Raw genomic sequence first — 16,527 nt, forward strand, 5'->3', positions numbered from 1 at the left:
AGAAAACTTCTTTAAATTGCTCCCATGTGGGATTCGATTGAGTAGCTTCCAAATTAGGCTTTGTAGCTTTCCACCAAGCTTCGGCTTCACTCTGCAACTGATAACCCACACATATAATCTTTTGTGCGTCCGTGCACTCAAGTACATCAAATGCCTTTGTTAGGGCACTGATCCACCGTTTTGGCTGCATTGCTTCAGAAGTTATTTTGGAAAATGCAGGTGGTTGGAGTTTCTTGAATCTTTCCATAACCTTGGCGGTAGAGTTCTCCGCTAAATGTTGAGGCACAGGTGGTGGAAATAGTACGGGCCGATTGGGTGGTGGTGGTGGTGCAGCGCGTTCGTGCATTATGGTTGTAAACTAAGTAGACATCTGACCAAGCAATTCTTGTTGTTGTTACATGGTCTGCATCATAGTCCTCATGAATGCAGTCACGTCACCAGCTGCCATATTTGGCTGAGGTGCATCAGTAGTGGCTTGAGCAGCTGCTGGTGCCTCGGACGAAGCAGCCGATGCTTCAGAATTTTATGCCTCAGTCCCGTTAGGCTGTTCAACCTCCAGTACAAGTCGAGGTTGCTTTCCTTTACGACCACCACGAGAACTTCTTCTGGTGTTGACCATTGTTGCTTCTCTGAAAAGAGCAGCATGTTCAATATTCCAATATCATCCGTATTGATCAACAGTTATTCCCTAGCTAGACCAAGTACAAATCTAGTCCACAGTTCCAATGAGTTTCATGAGTCGCACCAGTAAGGTGGATTATTAGATATGTTATCTCGGTTTATAGTGTGATGTTTTATTTGGTTTTATATTTCGTTTCTCTTTCTTAAGCATTTTATGTATCGATATACTATGCATGCCACTATATGAGAGATTTCAAAATTTTAAATAAAAGACTTTTAATTATTTACCTGGTCTAACAGGCAAGCATCTCCAACCTCTTCCCTGTCACAAACTCCATCACAAGTAGGTACTCTATGTCCGCTCTTACCTCTTCAGCTAAGGTCATAAAATAGTCTCGCTCTTCCGGTCCACTAATGGTAGCAATGGCTAAAGAAAAGTCCAATCTGTTCTCGGCTTGGGATAGTACTAGTCGTATCCATCTCAGTCTCTCTCGTAACTGTCTAATATAGATCATGATGTCGGGGTTCCCAGCCTTGGCCGAGGTAATAGGTCCTGTCATAGAGAATGATTCTAAGCATCAGGTTTTACTTAATTAAAAGAATTAAGTACATATCTATTGGAATTTAAATAACTATCAATCCACAAAACTAATCTTGGGTTGGCTCGAGGTACCTTAGCACCTAAGTGTTTCTATTGGTTAGACAACTTTTTTAGATTCCTATTCCCAGCTAACCTAGTCTATGGATAGGGTAAGATCTATGCTCCCTATACATCGTAATTACGCATATAACATACCTATTTATCTATGTTTGGTTTTGCATTACATCAGACCATTCGGTCGTACATCACAATATTAGCACATAATAACTAAATATTTGATACTCACACCAACTTTTATAAATATAAATATAATTATTTATCCACAAGTTCTTACTCTAATGAGAGAATAAAAGAACGTGTTATATGTGCCCCACCAAAAATTCCCAAATAGGAGTTGTCTTCCCTTTGCTTTAAGAAATCTACACTTGTCTGATTAATTAATTTAATTATTTATATATTATATATATATATATATATATATATATATATATATATATTTTTTTTAATTAAAATTTTTTTACTAAATAAGAAAATTCATATTTTTATGTCCATTAGGGTTATTATGGTCAAATCTCAAGTCCTTATATGCAAATAGCCCAAATCAACAAAATTACATTCACTGGGCGATGTCTCTGGGCATTGGACACATCGCCCAGTGCCATCGCCCAGAGAATCTGGGGCGCAGTATATGAGTCCGAGAGGGGCCCATTTACATTCTAACTTCTTCTAAACCTCTCTAAACTCCTAGGAAAAGTCTTTGGAGGGTAGTGGGACTCATTCCACACCAAATCCTCACGCTTCCTTGTGTTCTTCGCGAATCTACCCATGTGCCTAGGTATGATTTCTGAGTTGTTTTCCCTATTTTAGCTCTTCCTTTTGCTTTCCTAATATTTTGGTTAGGGTTTTGCCAAATTTCTTGCCCTAACTATATTCTTTTCTTCTCTTTTGTAGAAAATGTCTACAAGCCATCGTACGGCTAGGAAATCTGTGGCTCAGAAGCGACTTCGAGTTGAATCTAAGAATTCCTCATTTTCCTCGGTGCCTGCATCATCTCCTACAGACGATTCTTCTTTGGAGGAACCCAACTTTGACCGGTTTCTCTTTTCTAGGTATGAATATGCTAAGGAGTGGAAAAATTTTGAATCTCTAAAGATTGTGAATGGTCGGGTGGTCTGGGTGGATGACTTCCATCAGTACAGTCTCTACACTAGGTTCAACATCTTGGGTTGGACCTCCATGTTGACACCCACCGAACCTTGTTATCCCAACTTGGTTCGGTACTTTTACTATAACCTAGTGCCTTCTAGTGCATAGGAGTTCGGAGTGGAGAGTAGGGTGAAGGGAGTGGATATCCGTCTGACCACGGCTTCACTAGCAGAGATCTTGAGTTTACCTAATACAGGAGAGAGGTGTTATTATGAGCCACGGATGGACATTTCGGAGATGTTTTCTTTAGAGACCAGGAGGAGGGTCTTCAAATCATTGACAGGATCACAGGACACGCCTAGGTCTCAGACTTCTTACAAGCATAGTGCTTGTGTCATTAGTAGATGCGTGACCTACAACATCTACACCAAGGTCGGTAACAGGGGTAGTATATCTATGTTGAGAGCCTACATCACATATTGTCTTTTGGAAGCTGGTAAGGGGGGGGGGGGGTCCAGTCATAAACCTCCCATATCTTTTACTTCAGGTAATGCTTTACCATGCTCGGAACCCAGCTGATGGGAACCTTCCTTATAGGAAGTTCCTCACTTTAGTCTTTTAGTACTTTGGGGTTCCATTGGAGGGTGAGTATGCTGAGAAAGATAGGTCCAGGCCCATTGATAAGACCTCCATTCTGAAGATGAAAGTGCCTGGGGAGGATCCTCCAGAGGATGAGGAGCAGATGGAGATGCAGCAGGGAGATGAGGGGTTGGATGTAGAGGAGTTGGGTGATGATATACATGATGAGGAGGTGCAGGACTTTGGAGTGGACATCCAGGGCATACATGGTGAGAGGCAGAGTATTGGTGTAGAGGATGTGGGTTAGGGCCGCTTTGAGGGTGTTGACACTCAGTTTATTGACTTACCTGCCTATGAGGCTACGGGTGCCACCAGTTCTCAGATTTTGGGGCCATCTGAGTGGACGCAGAGGATGACACATTTTTAGAGTCTCAGTACCCAGCTTTCGGATATGGCGACTAGGATGGAACGGGGCTTTACTTCATTGGAGAGTAGAGTGGGTTCTGTAGAGCAACGTCTGGACTTCTGGGACAGGTTCTACAAGGTTAACTCCCGCCAGACACAGCCTCCACCTAGAGACTTGCCTCCGACTGAGTAGTTCTTGATCAGCTTCAGATGCTCATGCTAAGTGATTTAGACTATTTCTCTTTTATTCAACTTATATATATTTTTTTTGTTTGGGATGTTTCTAGTTTAGCATTTGTTTTTTTTCAACTTATATAATTATTGGAGTAATACTTTCAATCAGACTTATGTAGTGGCTTGGCCATAATTATCTTTTATTTAATGGAAATTATGCTTCTTTTATTTAATTGCAACTACCTCCCTTACAGCTTTTAATTATTACTTGTTTTGATATTGATAGCTTATTAACCCTAATCTGCACTCCATGAATGTAAGAAGAGCCTCACGCTCTAATACCAAGCTCTGTCACACCCCAAACCCCCCTGGAAGGATTAGGTAGGTGACCCGAATTACGTAACGGTAATCCGCCAAATCCCACGGATCTAGAAGCAGTGCTTACATTCACGGAACCACATTCATTCACTTTACCAAAGGCAAGATCAGAGTGCTGCAGATAAACTACAATTCCAATAACAAAATAGAAAGCGTAGCAATATGGGAAATGGTGATGATATAGATACATAGATAAGTTTGTTCTGATACATTTCCCCACAACCCGCAACTTAAGAGCAAAGCTAAAACTACCATATACATATATATACAGGGCAATGTAACTCAGACCCAAAAAGAAAGAAAAGAAACTACAACTAAACCACAACAGGAACGGGGATAAACTCCTAGACAAAACAAAAAGGAGTCCCCAAAATAAAAAGCATCAAGTGCACCCTTCAATGGTGTTCATCCAGGACCACCGAGAATACACGCATCATCGGCACAACCTTTGTCGGGGTCCACACCAAGATCATCATAACAACCAAGGCTCTCCTCCTCGTAATGAGCCTCCATGCCACAGCAACATCGATCTGCAAAATCATCTAAGAAAAACAATGTATAACAGAGTGTGAGCCCCACTGAGCTCATGAGTAAATCATATCATCATGCACGCACATGCAACCACAATCCACATGATCCTACATGATATGCAAGTCTAGATTATTTATTAGCCACCTAACAATACAACTAAGTTAGGTCTGTGCTACTACAATCCCCAATACAGGTATCCCTGGTGCGGGCTTTTAACCCCTTCCTGCGATACACCCATTGAGTTGTCGGAGAGGACTAGTCAGCTCCCGCATTCATTCACCAAGGTCAGCCCGACCAGCCCTCTGTGATTAACCCGTGGGACAATCCATTTCTTTTCTGGCTTACAGCCCGTATTCACCATTCTGGTGTTCTTTTCATTTCTTTTCTCTTTTTCTCATATACATATGGTCGCCCCCACAGGCATCCAACACCTTAACCCCTATTGGCAAGGGTGCATAACATGGGTGATGAAACTCTAACCCCATGTCTATATGGCATCGTATGAGTCGGGTGGTGTCAATCGCATTCTGTTCTATGGGCTACCACAGGTCTCATTTCTAGGCCGACTACGGAATCTAGCCTAACATTCACAATCATCATATAAAATTCACAGTGTTGATCCACAGACAGTCATTATGTAGTGATTTGAGTAATTTGAAACAAAAGTAAGTAACACAGCATTTATAATTACAATTCTTAATAGCCGGCATGGCATCATAATTACATATGCACATATGATAATATTATTCACTCACCTGAGTTTGGTTCTAGAAACTCGGTTGCAAACTCAGTTCCAACAGCAGTCTGATTGCTGACCTCGAGCACGGGATCAAGTCCTAGATATAAATCTAAAGTTGTCATGTTAGGTTTCCAAGCTGTCTCTGATGGTCCTAGGGTTAACCTAAGCTTACTGGGTTGACTCGGTGCTTGGTTAGTACTCATTTGGAGACACTGGGCCTTAGGCTCATGTCCCGGTGCATCATCTAGAGTTAATGGCACAAGGGTAAAATGGTCATTAACAGTGACTATAATCCTAGGTCAGATTAGGTTCACGGTGCTGTCCACAACTTGTCTGTGCTGTAGGACCAAGCATAGCAGGGTTTCCTTCACCTGCGGAGCCCACTTGGGTTCCCAAGCTATACCCACATAAGGACAGATGTGGGGAAGGGCATTTATGTCATTTCTCACCTTCCCACAGTGTTACATGGCCAATGGGTGAGGTTCCCCAGGTCTGATTGCAAAAATAGCAGCATTTCCTTCACTGGGCGATGGCTCTGGGCGTTGGGTGCATCGCCCAGTGCCCTCAAATCGACATTGGGCTGAGTTCCCAAGGTTGGGCTTTTTAGGCTATGCTCAAATCTGATCCCCATGCATGTTAGGGGGTCAGGTAGCCCCTGGGATGATCTACCTTTTGATCTAAATGGATCTTCCATCAGGGTCACCATTTGGTTGCCAGAGGCTACCCAGACAACCCAGTGAATAGTGTCATAGGGTTTTCTTCAAGCATGAACCTCACTTTCAGCCACATGCAGGGCTGGAATTAGATGTAATTTGATGTTCCATAGCTGCAATCATCTAGGATTAGGTCTGTGCAGCCTTAGCTTGCACCTAGGGTTCCAAATCACAAAGCAACAGAGCATCTAGCAGTGCAGCTGTGCACAACCAGAATTCGGCTCCAAGAACAGTAGATCATAATTATAAAATTAAGTAAAAATCTCAGATCTCCCATGCTCAAGGCTTGCATGGCAGATCTGGAGCTGTCCAAGGCAAACCCTAGCTGTTCTAGGCTGCCCAGGGAGTAGAAACACATCAACCATAGAGATAGGATGGAGGCAGCAGGTATACACATATGTATTCATACCTGAATAGTGCAGAGGAGGCACAAAAATCCAGGCCTAGGGGTTGAGAGCAGCTCTCCCTTCCTTCTTCCTTTCTTCCTTCCTCTTCCTCTCTTCTTTCTCTCTTCTTTCTCTCTTTTCTCTCCTCGCGGTTCCAACAGTGCTACGGGCTCTAAATGAGCCCAAGGCCTTGCTATTTATAGGCCCAGCCCACATTGAGGCTTGCTTGGCTGTTAAGGCCCCTTTTGAAAATCAGTTTTTAAACTGATTCAGAGTGATTTTGGGCACACTAGTGGGGTCCATAGTGAACTAAGGGTATGAGGTGGTCCCTCAGACTCCCCTCTATCTATGGAGGGTGCCCATGTCCATGTTGGGTGGTCCCCATAATTAAAAACCATTAAAATATGCTGTTTCACTCACTGGGCGATGTCACTGGGCCTTGTATGCATCGCCCAGTGCCATCGTCCAGAGAATTCCAGCAAGCTGAAATTCAGTGGAGCTTGCACAGGGGTTTAACCCTTGGTCAGGGCATTGTCCCCACATGCCTTATGGGAGATTTTACACACTTTTTTAGAAGTGGGTCCCACAGTTATGGGGAGGAGAGAGATTACCTGGGATCCAGGCCATACATCATGCAATGAGCTATACATTTGCAGGGGTTTGCTATCCACCTACTGACAGTCATGTAGGATGATCCACATAGGGTTTCCTCATCAATCCAAACCACTAGAGTGATACTCCACAGTGTTCTTGGTTGCCTGATCAGGGGTTCTTGTCCTTTAATCAAAATTCCAGCCAATCAGGAGCAGGGTTTGACATAGGTCATATACCAAATGGTAGGGGTTTGAATTTTAAATGAAAAGCTATACTACCTGTTGGGAATGAGGTTGTAAAGGTGTGGGATGATCAATCTATGATGTAGTTGTTTGACATCTATGATAATGACAAGATCATTAGATTGTATGTCTTTAATGTTCAAGAGAGTGAGCTTGACCAAAGAAGCCAATCTTATAAGATTAATGGGTTTGAACATGAGGTGATTGGTAGGGCTACTAATTCAAGAAGGTAAAGAAATGTAGGGCAAGAATCTACTATGTTGAGACAGCAAAGTGCTACTGGTCCTAGTAGTAGTAGACTACCAAAGAAGACTGTCAAAAGGGGTTGTGCTACAGGCCTTAGTGCATCATGTAGGACACCTTCAAGTCTTGGTGAATCTAATGAGTATGAACCTGTGGAATTGAATGATTCAGGTGATGATGATTTATGGGAACTTAGTGAGGATAAACTTGATAAAGAAAGTGATAGAATTTCAGATTCTTCAGATGATGATGACAGTGAATCTAAAGAAATACTTGGTGATTTTGATGATGAAGATAAAGAGGAAGTTGATGAGGAAGGAGATGATGAGTCAGATTATGTACCTGAGGAAGATAAAGATGAAGATGAGTTAGATAGGGATGGTATTTTAAATTATGATTTTGAGGAGTACCATTCATAATTTTCCAGGAAAAGTGGGGTGAATGATAGGGGAAATTGGAGTTGGATCAGGGGATGGCTTTTGATTCTGTGGATCAATATAGAACTCACTTGAAGAATTATGCAATTCAAGAGGGTTTTGAAATTCATAGGCTCAAGAATGAGAGGACGAGAGTAACTATTATATGTGCAAATGGTGGTTGCCCCTGGAGGATACATGTTTCACCTGCAGCTGATGGCAAAACTTTTATTGTAAAATCGTATACAGACAGACATACTTGTAGTGGAAGAAAGACAAAAATTGCAGCAGCTAACTCTAGGTGGGCAGCAAGTAAACTTGCTCCCCACATCAAGGCAAATCCTTCCATGACCATTAAAAGCATACACGCAATGATGAGGGTACAGTGTGGACTGAAACCAAGCAATCAACAATTGTACAGGGCAAGAATGATGGCTAAAGAAGATATTGAAGGCAATCATGTAAAGTCATTTGCACAGTTGCTAGCATATTTGGAATTGGTTGATCAATATAACCCAGTCACAGTAATCAAGATTGAGTTTGTGGAGAGACAAGATATGAATGAAAATCCTATGTTTAAAAGGTTATTTGTGTGTTTTAAAGCATGTATAAAAGGTTTTTTACAAGGGTGCAAACCATTTATAGGACTATGGGGGAATTTTCTGGCAGCTACAACATCGGATGGAGATAATGATTTATTTCCTGTTGCATTTGGGGTGGTAGAGGTTGAGAGGAAGGACAGTTGGATGTGGTTCCTTGTTTGCTTATACATTGCTCTACAATCTGAGGTAGATTATGTACCCCACTCGACCTTTATGCCTGATAAACAAAAGGTTACTAAATGCATTTTTCTTAATTTATGGTATGCGTTTCTTATATTTATATGCCTAATCTAACACACACACACACACACACACACATAGTTGTCAATCATTTACAGGGTCTAATTGATTCCATTCAACAACAATTCCCTGATTGTAATCAGAGACATTATTGTAGTCACTAATATGCCAACTTTATGGGTGTTTATCCTAAAGCAATATTGAGATCTACCTTTGGGTTGCTGCCAAAGCATACACTCTTGCTGACTTGCAGAAAGCAATGGTTGAGATGAAGGATATAAGTGTAGATGCTCATGACTGGTTGATGAAAAATCCACCATCAAGATGGTCAAGACATGCATTTGATCAAGGAGCCAAGATTGACCATGTGACTAACAACATGACCGAGTCATTCAACCAATGGATTGCACCATATAGAGACAAGCCAATTGTGAATTTGATTGACCAACTTAAGGTGCAACTGATGACAAGGTTTCAGAAGAGGTATGCTAGTGCTTGCACATTCAAGGGTACAATAACACCAGCTGTTAGGAAGAGATTGGATTCAATTGAAAGAGCTGCATGGGGTTACACTGGATATGCAGCAGGTCTATATGAGTTTGAGGTCAATGATAAAGATCACACAGTTGTGGTGAAGTTGGCTGACCGAACTTGTATTGTTTGAGTTAAAATAAAATCGCAAGCGTACGGGTCAATCGTAGCTACGGGTCGAACACAAGGAGATATACACCACTCAATTTAAATAACTTAAAAGTAATGCAAAGTGAATGAAATTAAAGTGTTAAATTAAACTAATTAAACTAACGAAAATCAATGCATCCTAACTCATAAGCATCTAACAAAATTAAGGGATTAAATCGGCGTCCTAACACATGAGCATCTAACCTATCAAACTAAAGTGAATTGAAAGCAATAAAAATGCAGCCACACATACTAACCACATAAAAAGAAATAAGGGAATAAAAATGCATCCACAAACCACAACCATATAAAATTAAAATAAAAGAAATAGAGGGAGAAGAAGAAGAAGATAGAGAGAGATAGAGGAGATGGAGAATGAGATTGAGAGTTTAGATAGTAAAACCTGGATGTGCTTGCATGAATGTAATTGAAAAGCTTGAATACTTGCATAAACTTACCATGGCCTCCTCTTATAAATCTTCAATTCTTGTCATCAACTTAAGAACTTAGACTAGAAGGTTTAAAACCTAAACTAGAATTAAGAAATTATAACCCAATTGAAGACTTAAATTGAAATTAAAGCATAAACTAAACCTATTATAACCATTAAATGAAAATAAAAAAAAGTGAACTAGAACTTAGAAAAGCCAAAAATCACAAATTAGAAGGAGAAGAAGAGAAGAAATTTCACTAAGTGAATGAACAAAATTTACAAGAGAGGTAGGGGGTATTTATAGGGGAAAGGGGAGAAGAGAGAAGAGGGAAGTGTAGGAGAAATATTCCCTATGAAAAGAGAATATTCTCTTCTCCTTCCTCCTTTACATTGCCTTGAATCCCAACAAAAAAGAAAAAAAAATAGAAAGAGGGAGGAAAAAGAATATTGTTTACATAAACCTTCTATTTCTAGAAAAGTAAATTTCTAATTCTAACTTGTGCTTCCTTTTCTTTGTAGATATCTTCTCCAAGCAATAAAATCAAAGCATCTTTGATTTTTCAACTTTCCATAGATGAGAAAATATCTTTCAAAATAAATCTATCCCAAGTGAAATTCCAGGAATGCCCTTGAAAAGTTGGAGGAGAGAGAGAGAGAGAGTGATGACTAGGATTCCACTCAACCAAATAACAAAATCCCCAATGTGTCCTTTAAAAATGGTGGGGCATTAAATGCAGCCCATAAAAATCGTGGACACCTTTTGGGCCTTCAAAATTAATGGAATCTAATGGCAATGTGAGTCCCTCCATGTGGGTAGCAGTCCTTCTCTCTCTTCAAGAAGGCAAAATTACTGAAACGGACCTGTACTTGCAGTAGATCTCCACCATTGCTTAGAAATATCTTCTATAATGTCAAAAATATCCTTGGGCAGCGGTAGACTAACTATGGGCTTGCACTACAGCTCCTTTCTGACCCATTATCCTTTCTTGGACTGAAAAGAATAATCAACTGTACGGTGGGCTAGACGAATGCGTACTTGCATTCCGTCACGTCCAACTTGCTCCAAATTTAGTCTTCTTTACAGCCATTGAAGGAAAAATGGTAACTTTACGTGTAACTTGGGACATGCAGCTCCCGATAGTCCAGAATAGCCCAAAACCTGAAAAACACAAGAAAGCACCAAAGTAACTCTGTCCAATGTGGTAAAATGTATGTTTTATGCCCTAAGATTTCACACATAAATGTGCTCATCAGATTCCCCCACACTTGAACGTTACTTGTCCTCAAGTAAAGCAAAAAGAAAAACTAACCTAAAATGCAGAAAATCCTAACTCACTTTCGTAGGAATCATGGTTGCTCTTAGCATGTGCAACAAGCCTTTAAACCCCTAGGTTACCCCTAGTGGACGAGTTGTGTCTCGTGGGTGTTTGAATAAAAAAGAATGATGTAAATTTTTCTCATGGCATAAGTAAGATAGTGTACACAATCTCAAAGAAATACTCAACTAAAGATCAAGGAGCCAAAGGGTTCCCCCACACTTGAATTTTATCACCCCACATCAATTTCAGTAACAAGCATGCATCAAGTTCAAGGGATCTCCTCATATTTTCTGAACACTACTCACCTTTAAGTAAACCACTCATAATATCAATGGAACCAAAGACTTAGGCATTGAGTATTTTTTACCATACTTTTTTTTTTTTCAGGCATTAAGGCAAAAGCTTCTTCTTTTTTTTGTTTTAACAACAGACTCTATTTCTACTCCACTACTGTTCTCTGAATGACATGGTGGAGCATACACCAGACACCCAAATACTTGGTAGCTTCGCTTTATGCATATATCCATAAGATATTGAGACATTGATCCAAGAGTTTTTTTTTTTGAGTTTCCTTCCAAGGAGTTTCGATCAAGTCACCCTGCTTCATGAGGCACAGTGCCCTGTCTAGTCCCAAGGAATTCCACTTTCCTTTCTGTTTCTTTTTTGTTTTTCGTTCACATTCACTTTCATGCCTTGCCTTGCCACAAACAAGTTGGTCTCAACTACTAGCCAAAAAATCAAGGGGTCCATAAAACACATAGAGAAATCTAGCCATCAAATGAAATAACGCTCATATTTTCTAACTCAATCCCTCTCACCGGATACAAACCAACTACTGTCCTTGAAAAAGGATTTTTTTATTATTTCGCATGCTAGGGGAACCTAATTCCCTCTTTCTCTCGCTTTGCAATCAAAGAGACTTATGCACAAAACCAAAACTACCGCCACAATCAAAATTCACAAATAAAGTCCAACACACCCCCCCCCACACTTAATTTATGCAATGTCCTCAATGCATGCAGAAAGGAAAGAGTAAGGACTAGGGAGGAGAAATATACTAGGAGGTCATTCTTCAAGGTAAAGAGGCTCATGGAGATCCATGACCTCTTCTACAAGTGGAGTGGGCATCTCAATATATGACTTCAATCTTTGGCCATTGACCTTAAATGTAGCACCCGTACTTGGATTGAGGACTTCAACAGCCCCATGAGGATAAACTTTTTGAACAATATAGGGGTCATCCCATCTAGAACGCAGCTTACCTGGAAAGATATGCAAACGAGAATTGTACAACAAAACTTTCTGGCCTATCTCAAAAGATTTTCTCAAAATGTGCCTATTATGGAAAGCCTTGGTTTTGCCTTGTAAATCCGAGCATTCTCATATGCCTCATTCCTAAGCTCTTCTAACTCAGATAGTTAGAGTTTTCTATGGGCACCTGCAGTGGGTAGGTCAAAGTTTAGCTTCTTGATAGCCCAAAAGGCCTTGTGCTCAATCTCTATAGGTAAGTGACATGCCTTTCCATACACTAGACGGTACGGAGATTGATCAAGATCGGTCTTGAAGGCTGTCCTATGGGCCCACAAAGCATCTACCAATCGGTTAGACCAATCCTTGCGATTCGAGTTGATGGTTTTCTCAAGAATTTACTTTATTTATCGATTTGAAACCTCAACCTGGCCACTAGTCTGGGGATAGTAGGGTGTGGCCAACTTATAAACGACACCATACTTTCTCACGAGGGCCTCAAATGGCCGATTACAAAAATGCTTACCCCGATCACTAATGATAGCCCAGGGACTACCAAAATGGGAGAAGATGTTCTCCTTAAAAAATTTCACAACTACCTGGTGGTCATTGGTCTTGCGAGCAATAGCCTCAATCCATTTGGACACATAGTCCACAGTAAGTAATATGTACAGGTTACCAAAAGAGTTAGGGAAAGGCCCCATGAAATCAATACCCCATGCATCAAACACCTCAACCATCAGAATTAGGTTGAGGGGCATCATATTCCTCTTAGAAAGACGTCCTAAAGATTGGCATGAAGAACATGCCTTGCAATAAGTAAAAGCGTCTTTAAACAGACTAGGCTAATAAAATTCACACTGTAAAACCTTGGTCGCCATCTTATTGGGCCCAAAATGGCCTCCACAAGCCTGATCATAGAAAAAAGAAAAGACAGATTGTCGCTCATGATCAGGAACACATCTCTGGATCACCTGATCTGGACAAGTCTTAAAAAGATAAGGATCATTCGAAAAGAAATATTTAACCTGTGAAAAGAAACGATTCTTATCTTGGGTGGATCAATGTGTAGGTGTCATAGCCGTAACCAGATAATTGACAATGTCAGCAAACTAAGGTTCACTAGACACTGCCATCAGATACTCATCAGGAAAATTCTCGTTGACTGGAGAATCAACAGTCAAAGAATTAGGCAGCCGGGATAAATGGTCTGCAACTAAATTTTCACACCCTTTCTTATCCCTAATTTCAAGATCAAATTCTTGCAACAAAAGGACCCACCTAATGAGGCGAGCCTTAGCATCTTTCTTCTGCACAAGATATTTGATAGCTGCATGGTTAGTATAAACAATCACATGTGATCCAACCAAGTAGGGCCTAAACTTCTCTAAAGCAAACACAACAGCTAGAAATTCTTTCTCAGTGGTGGTATAATTAAGTTGCGCATCATTAAGAGTCCTACTTGCATAATAAATCACATGGGGTAATTTATTGATTCTTTGCCTAAGAACAACCCCTATAGCAAAGTCAAAGGCATCATACATAAGCTCAAAAGAAACTGTCCAATTTGGAGCTTTAATAATGGGGGCTGAGGTTAATGCTCTTTTCAATTACTTAAAACTCTTATGACACTTAGGGGAAAAATCAAATGGACAGTCCTTTGCCAAAACGGAGGTGAGAGGTCTAGCTATCTGGCTAAAATCCATGATAAACCTTCTATAAAAATTTGCATGGCCAAGAAAAGATCTAATGTCCTTCACACTCTTGGGTGGAAGTAAATTGACAATAAGGTCCACCTTAGATCTATCAACTTTAATCCTCTCTTTGGACACAATGTGACCAAGAACTATGCCTTGCTTTACCATGAAGTGGCACTTCTCCCAATTCAAGACCAAGTTCTTTTCTATGCATTGTTTAAGAACCAAAGAAAGATGATGCAAGCAATTAGAAAAGGTAGAGCCATGCATAGAAAAATCATCCATAAACACCTCTAGGAAGTACTCTACCATATCAGAAAAGATACTCATCATGCACCTTTGGAATGTAGTAGGGACATTGCAAAGCCCAAAAGGCATACGCCGGTAAGCAAAAATTCCATAAGGACATGTGAATGTGGTCTTATGTTGGTCTTCTAAAGCAATAGGGATTTGATTATAGCCTGCATAACCATCAAGAAAATAATAATAATCATGGCCAGCTAGTCTCTCTAACATTTGATCAATAAAAGGCAAAGAGAAGTGGTCCTTCCTTGTTGCCGCATTCAATTTTCTGTAGTCAATGCACACTCTCCACCTCGTTTGGATACGGGTTGGAATCAATTCATTATCTAAACTACAGTGACTCCTACTTTCTTAGGCACAACCTGCACAAGACTCACCCATTGGCTATCAGAAATAGGATAAATGATGCTATGATCCAAGCACTTTAGGATCTCTTTCTTGATTGCCTCTTTCATCATGGGATTAACCCTCCTTTGGGGTTCCCTAGAAGGTTTGGAACTCTCAATCAGATGGATATGATGTTGAACAATGGAGGGGCTAATACCTTTAATGTCAGACATGGTCCAACCTATGGCTTCCTTATGGTCCTTTAGAAGCTTAATCAACTCTTCTTTCTGAATAGAAGTCAAATCAAAAGCAATAATAACAAGAAGAATGTGATCTTGTCCTAGGAAGGCATACTTGAGCTTAGAGGACAATGCCTTCAACTCTAATGTGGGGGGCTCAATAATAGAGGGTTTGGGAATGGAGGTGGATAGGGGTCCAAGAGGCTCCAAAGGTTGTTGGATGCTCTAAACCTCAGATAAGGGGGTATCATCAACACCCTCCAATTCCTGCATACATTCTTGAAATCTCGAATCAAAATCAATCTCAAAGAACGTATTAATATCATCGGAAAATCCTTGAAGCATATGCACCTCTTCATCCATATTAGATTGCTTGCCCAACCTAAACACATTGAAGTCAACAGAAGTATTGCCAAAAGATAATTTCATGAGACCATTCCTTCAATTGATTAAAGCATTACTAGTAGATAGGAATGGCCTACCTAAGATGATAGGGATTTGGTCCTTGAAGTTGGCAGTAGGTTGGGTATCTAAAACAATAAAATCCACAGAAAAAATAAATTCCCCAACCTTCAACAGGACATCCTCAATCATTCCATTAGGAACTTTAACCGACCAATTTGCAAGTTGAAGAGTAATTTTGGTTGGTTTCAGTTCTCCTAATCCCAGTTGTTGGTAGACATGAAAGGGTAAGAGGTTCACACTTGCACCAAAGTCCAATAAGGCAAGATCAATAGTGGTATTGTCTATAATGCAAGAGATGGTGGGGTTTCCAGGATCCTTATGCTTCGTTGCTACTGGTTGTGAGATGAGGGAACTAATGTTAGCAACCAAGAATGCCTTTTTGGGCACATTGGTGGTCCGCTTTTGGGTGCATAAGTCTTTGAGGACTTTAGCATAAGCGGGGATCTGGGCAATAGCATCCAACAAGGGGATATTCACCTGAACCTTTTTAAAAACATCCAAAATTTTCTCCACAAAATGAGACTTCTTGCTAACCAACCTATTTGGGAAAGGGGCAGGTGGGGTATAAACTCTTTCAAGGGTGGTCTCTTTTACTTTTTCAACAGAATCATCTTTGGTTTCCTTAACCAAATCATCTGGGATCTCTTCAGGTTCATCAGACGAACCAGGAACAGTAGGCACTTCAATGGCCTCTTCAGAAGGGGGAGAGTCAATAAGAGTATGAGATGGTAAAGACTGAGGTATACTAGCCACTCCTTAAAGCATAGACAACATTAATCTGGCTGGAGGGCCCTTGAAGCTGTTGGCCTTGTACCGGGTTGAGTGGAGGAGCTTGGGTACCTTGTTGAATATAAATCTGATGCCTAGGATTTGGTTCAGGTTGGCTAGGTAACTTCCCTGTTTCCCTCTCATGAAAAATTGTGACAAGTTGGGTGAGTTGCTTCTCCATAAGGGTCATTATTTTCTCAATCTCACCTATTCTTAGTGCCTCTCCTGTATTGATGAACCTTGGGGGTGGCTGATAGGGTGCAAGGAGAGGAGGCCTAGTAGAATTCACAGAAGGTCCTAGATGAGGATGAGGGGGAAAGGGGTTAAGCGACATTCCTTGGCTTTGTGATGCATAATTGGGCCTTTGGACACTAAGCTGGCCTTGATGGTTAAAGTTGGATGGGCCTGCTTAGTTCCCTTGAATCTAGGAGAAATTG

At 40.7% G+C, this 16,527-nt stretch overlaps 2 protein-coding genes across 2 annotated transcripts; both read left to right on the forward strand.

Annotated features, from left to right (window-relative positions):
- The first annotated feature begins 7,366 nt into the window (after positions 1-7,366).
- Positions 7,367-7,771, forward strand: LOC122662908 (nucleoplasmin-like protein ANO39). The gene has a single exon (XM_043858610.1). The coding sequence runs from the start codon at positions 7,367-7,369 to the stop codon at positions 7,769-7,771; it is 405 nt and encodes a 134-aa protein (XP_043714545.1).
- Positions 7,772-7,824: 53 nt separating this feature from the next.
- On the forward strand, positions 7,825-9,274 carry LOC122662909. Its single transcript, XM_043858611.1, has 2 exons — positions 7,825-8,630; positions 8,806-9,274. Exons 1-2 carry the CDS (start codon positions 7,825-7,827, stop codon positions 9,272-9,274), a joined length of 1,275 nt encoding a protein of 424 aa, XP_043714546.1.
- Positions 9,275-16,527: the final 7,253 nt, after the last annotated feature.

Source organism: Telopea speciosissima, chromosome 5 (genome assembly GCF_018873765.1).
Source record: "Telopea speciosissima isolate NSW1024214 ecotype Mountain lineage chromosome 5, Tspe_v1, whole genome shotgun sequence".
NCBI classification, from domain to species: domain Eukaryota; kingdom Viridiplantae; phylum Streptophyta; class Magnoliopsida; order Proteales; family Proteaceae; genus Telopea; species Telopea speciosissima.

Excerpts from the sequence above, each read along its gene's own strand:
- LOC122662908 (XM_043858610.1), top strand. The coding sequence starts at position 7,367 with ATGTTGAGACAGCAAAGTGCTACTGGTCCTAGTAGTAGTAGACTACCA.
- LOC122662909 (XM_043858611.1), top strand. The coding sequence starts at position 7,825 with ATGGCTTTTGATTCTGTGGATCAATATAGAACTCACTTGAAGAATTAT. Across the intron at positions 8,631-8,805 it reads TGCATTTTTCTTAATTTATG|CAATATTGAGATCTACCTTT; the intron begins GTATGCGTTTCT and ends TTTATCCTAAAG.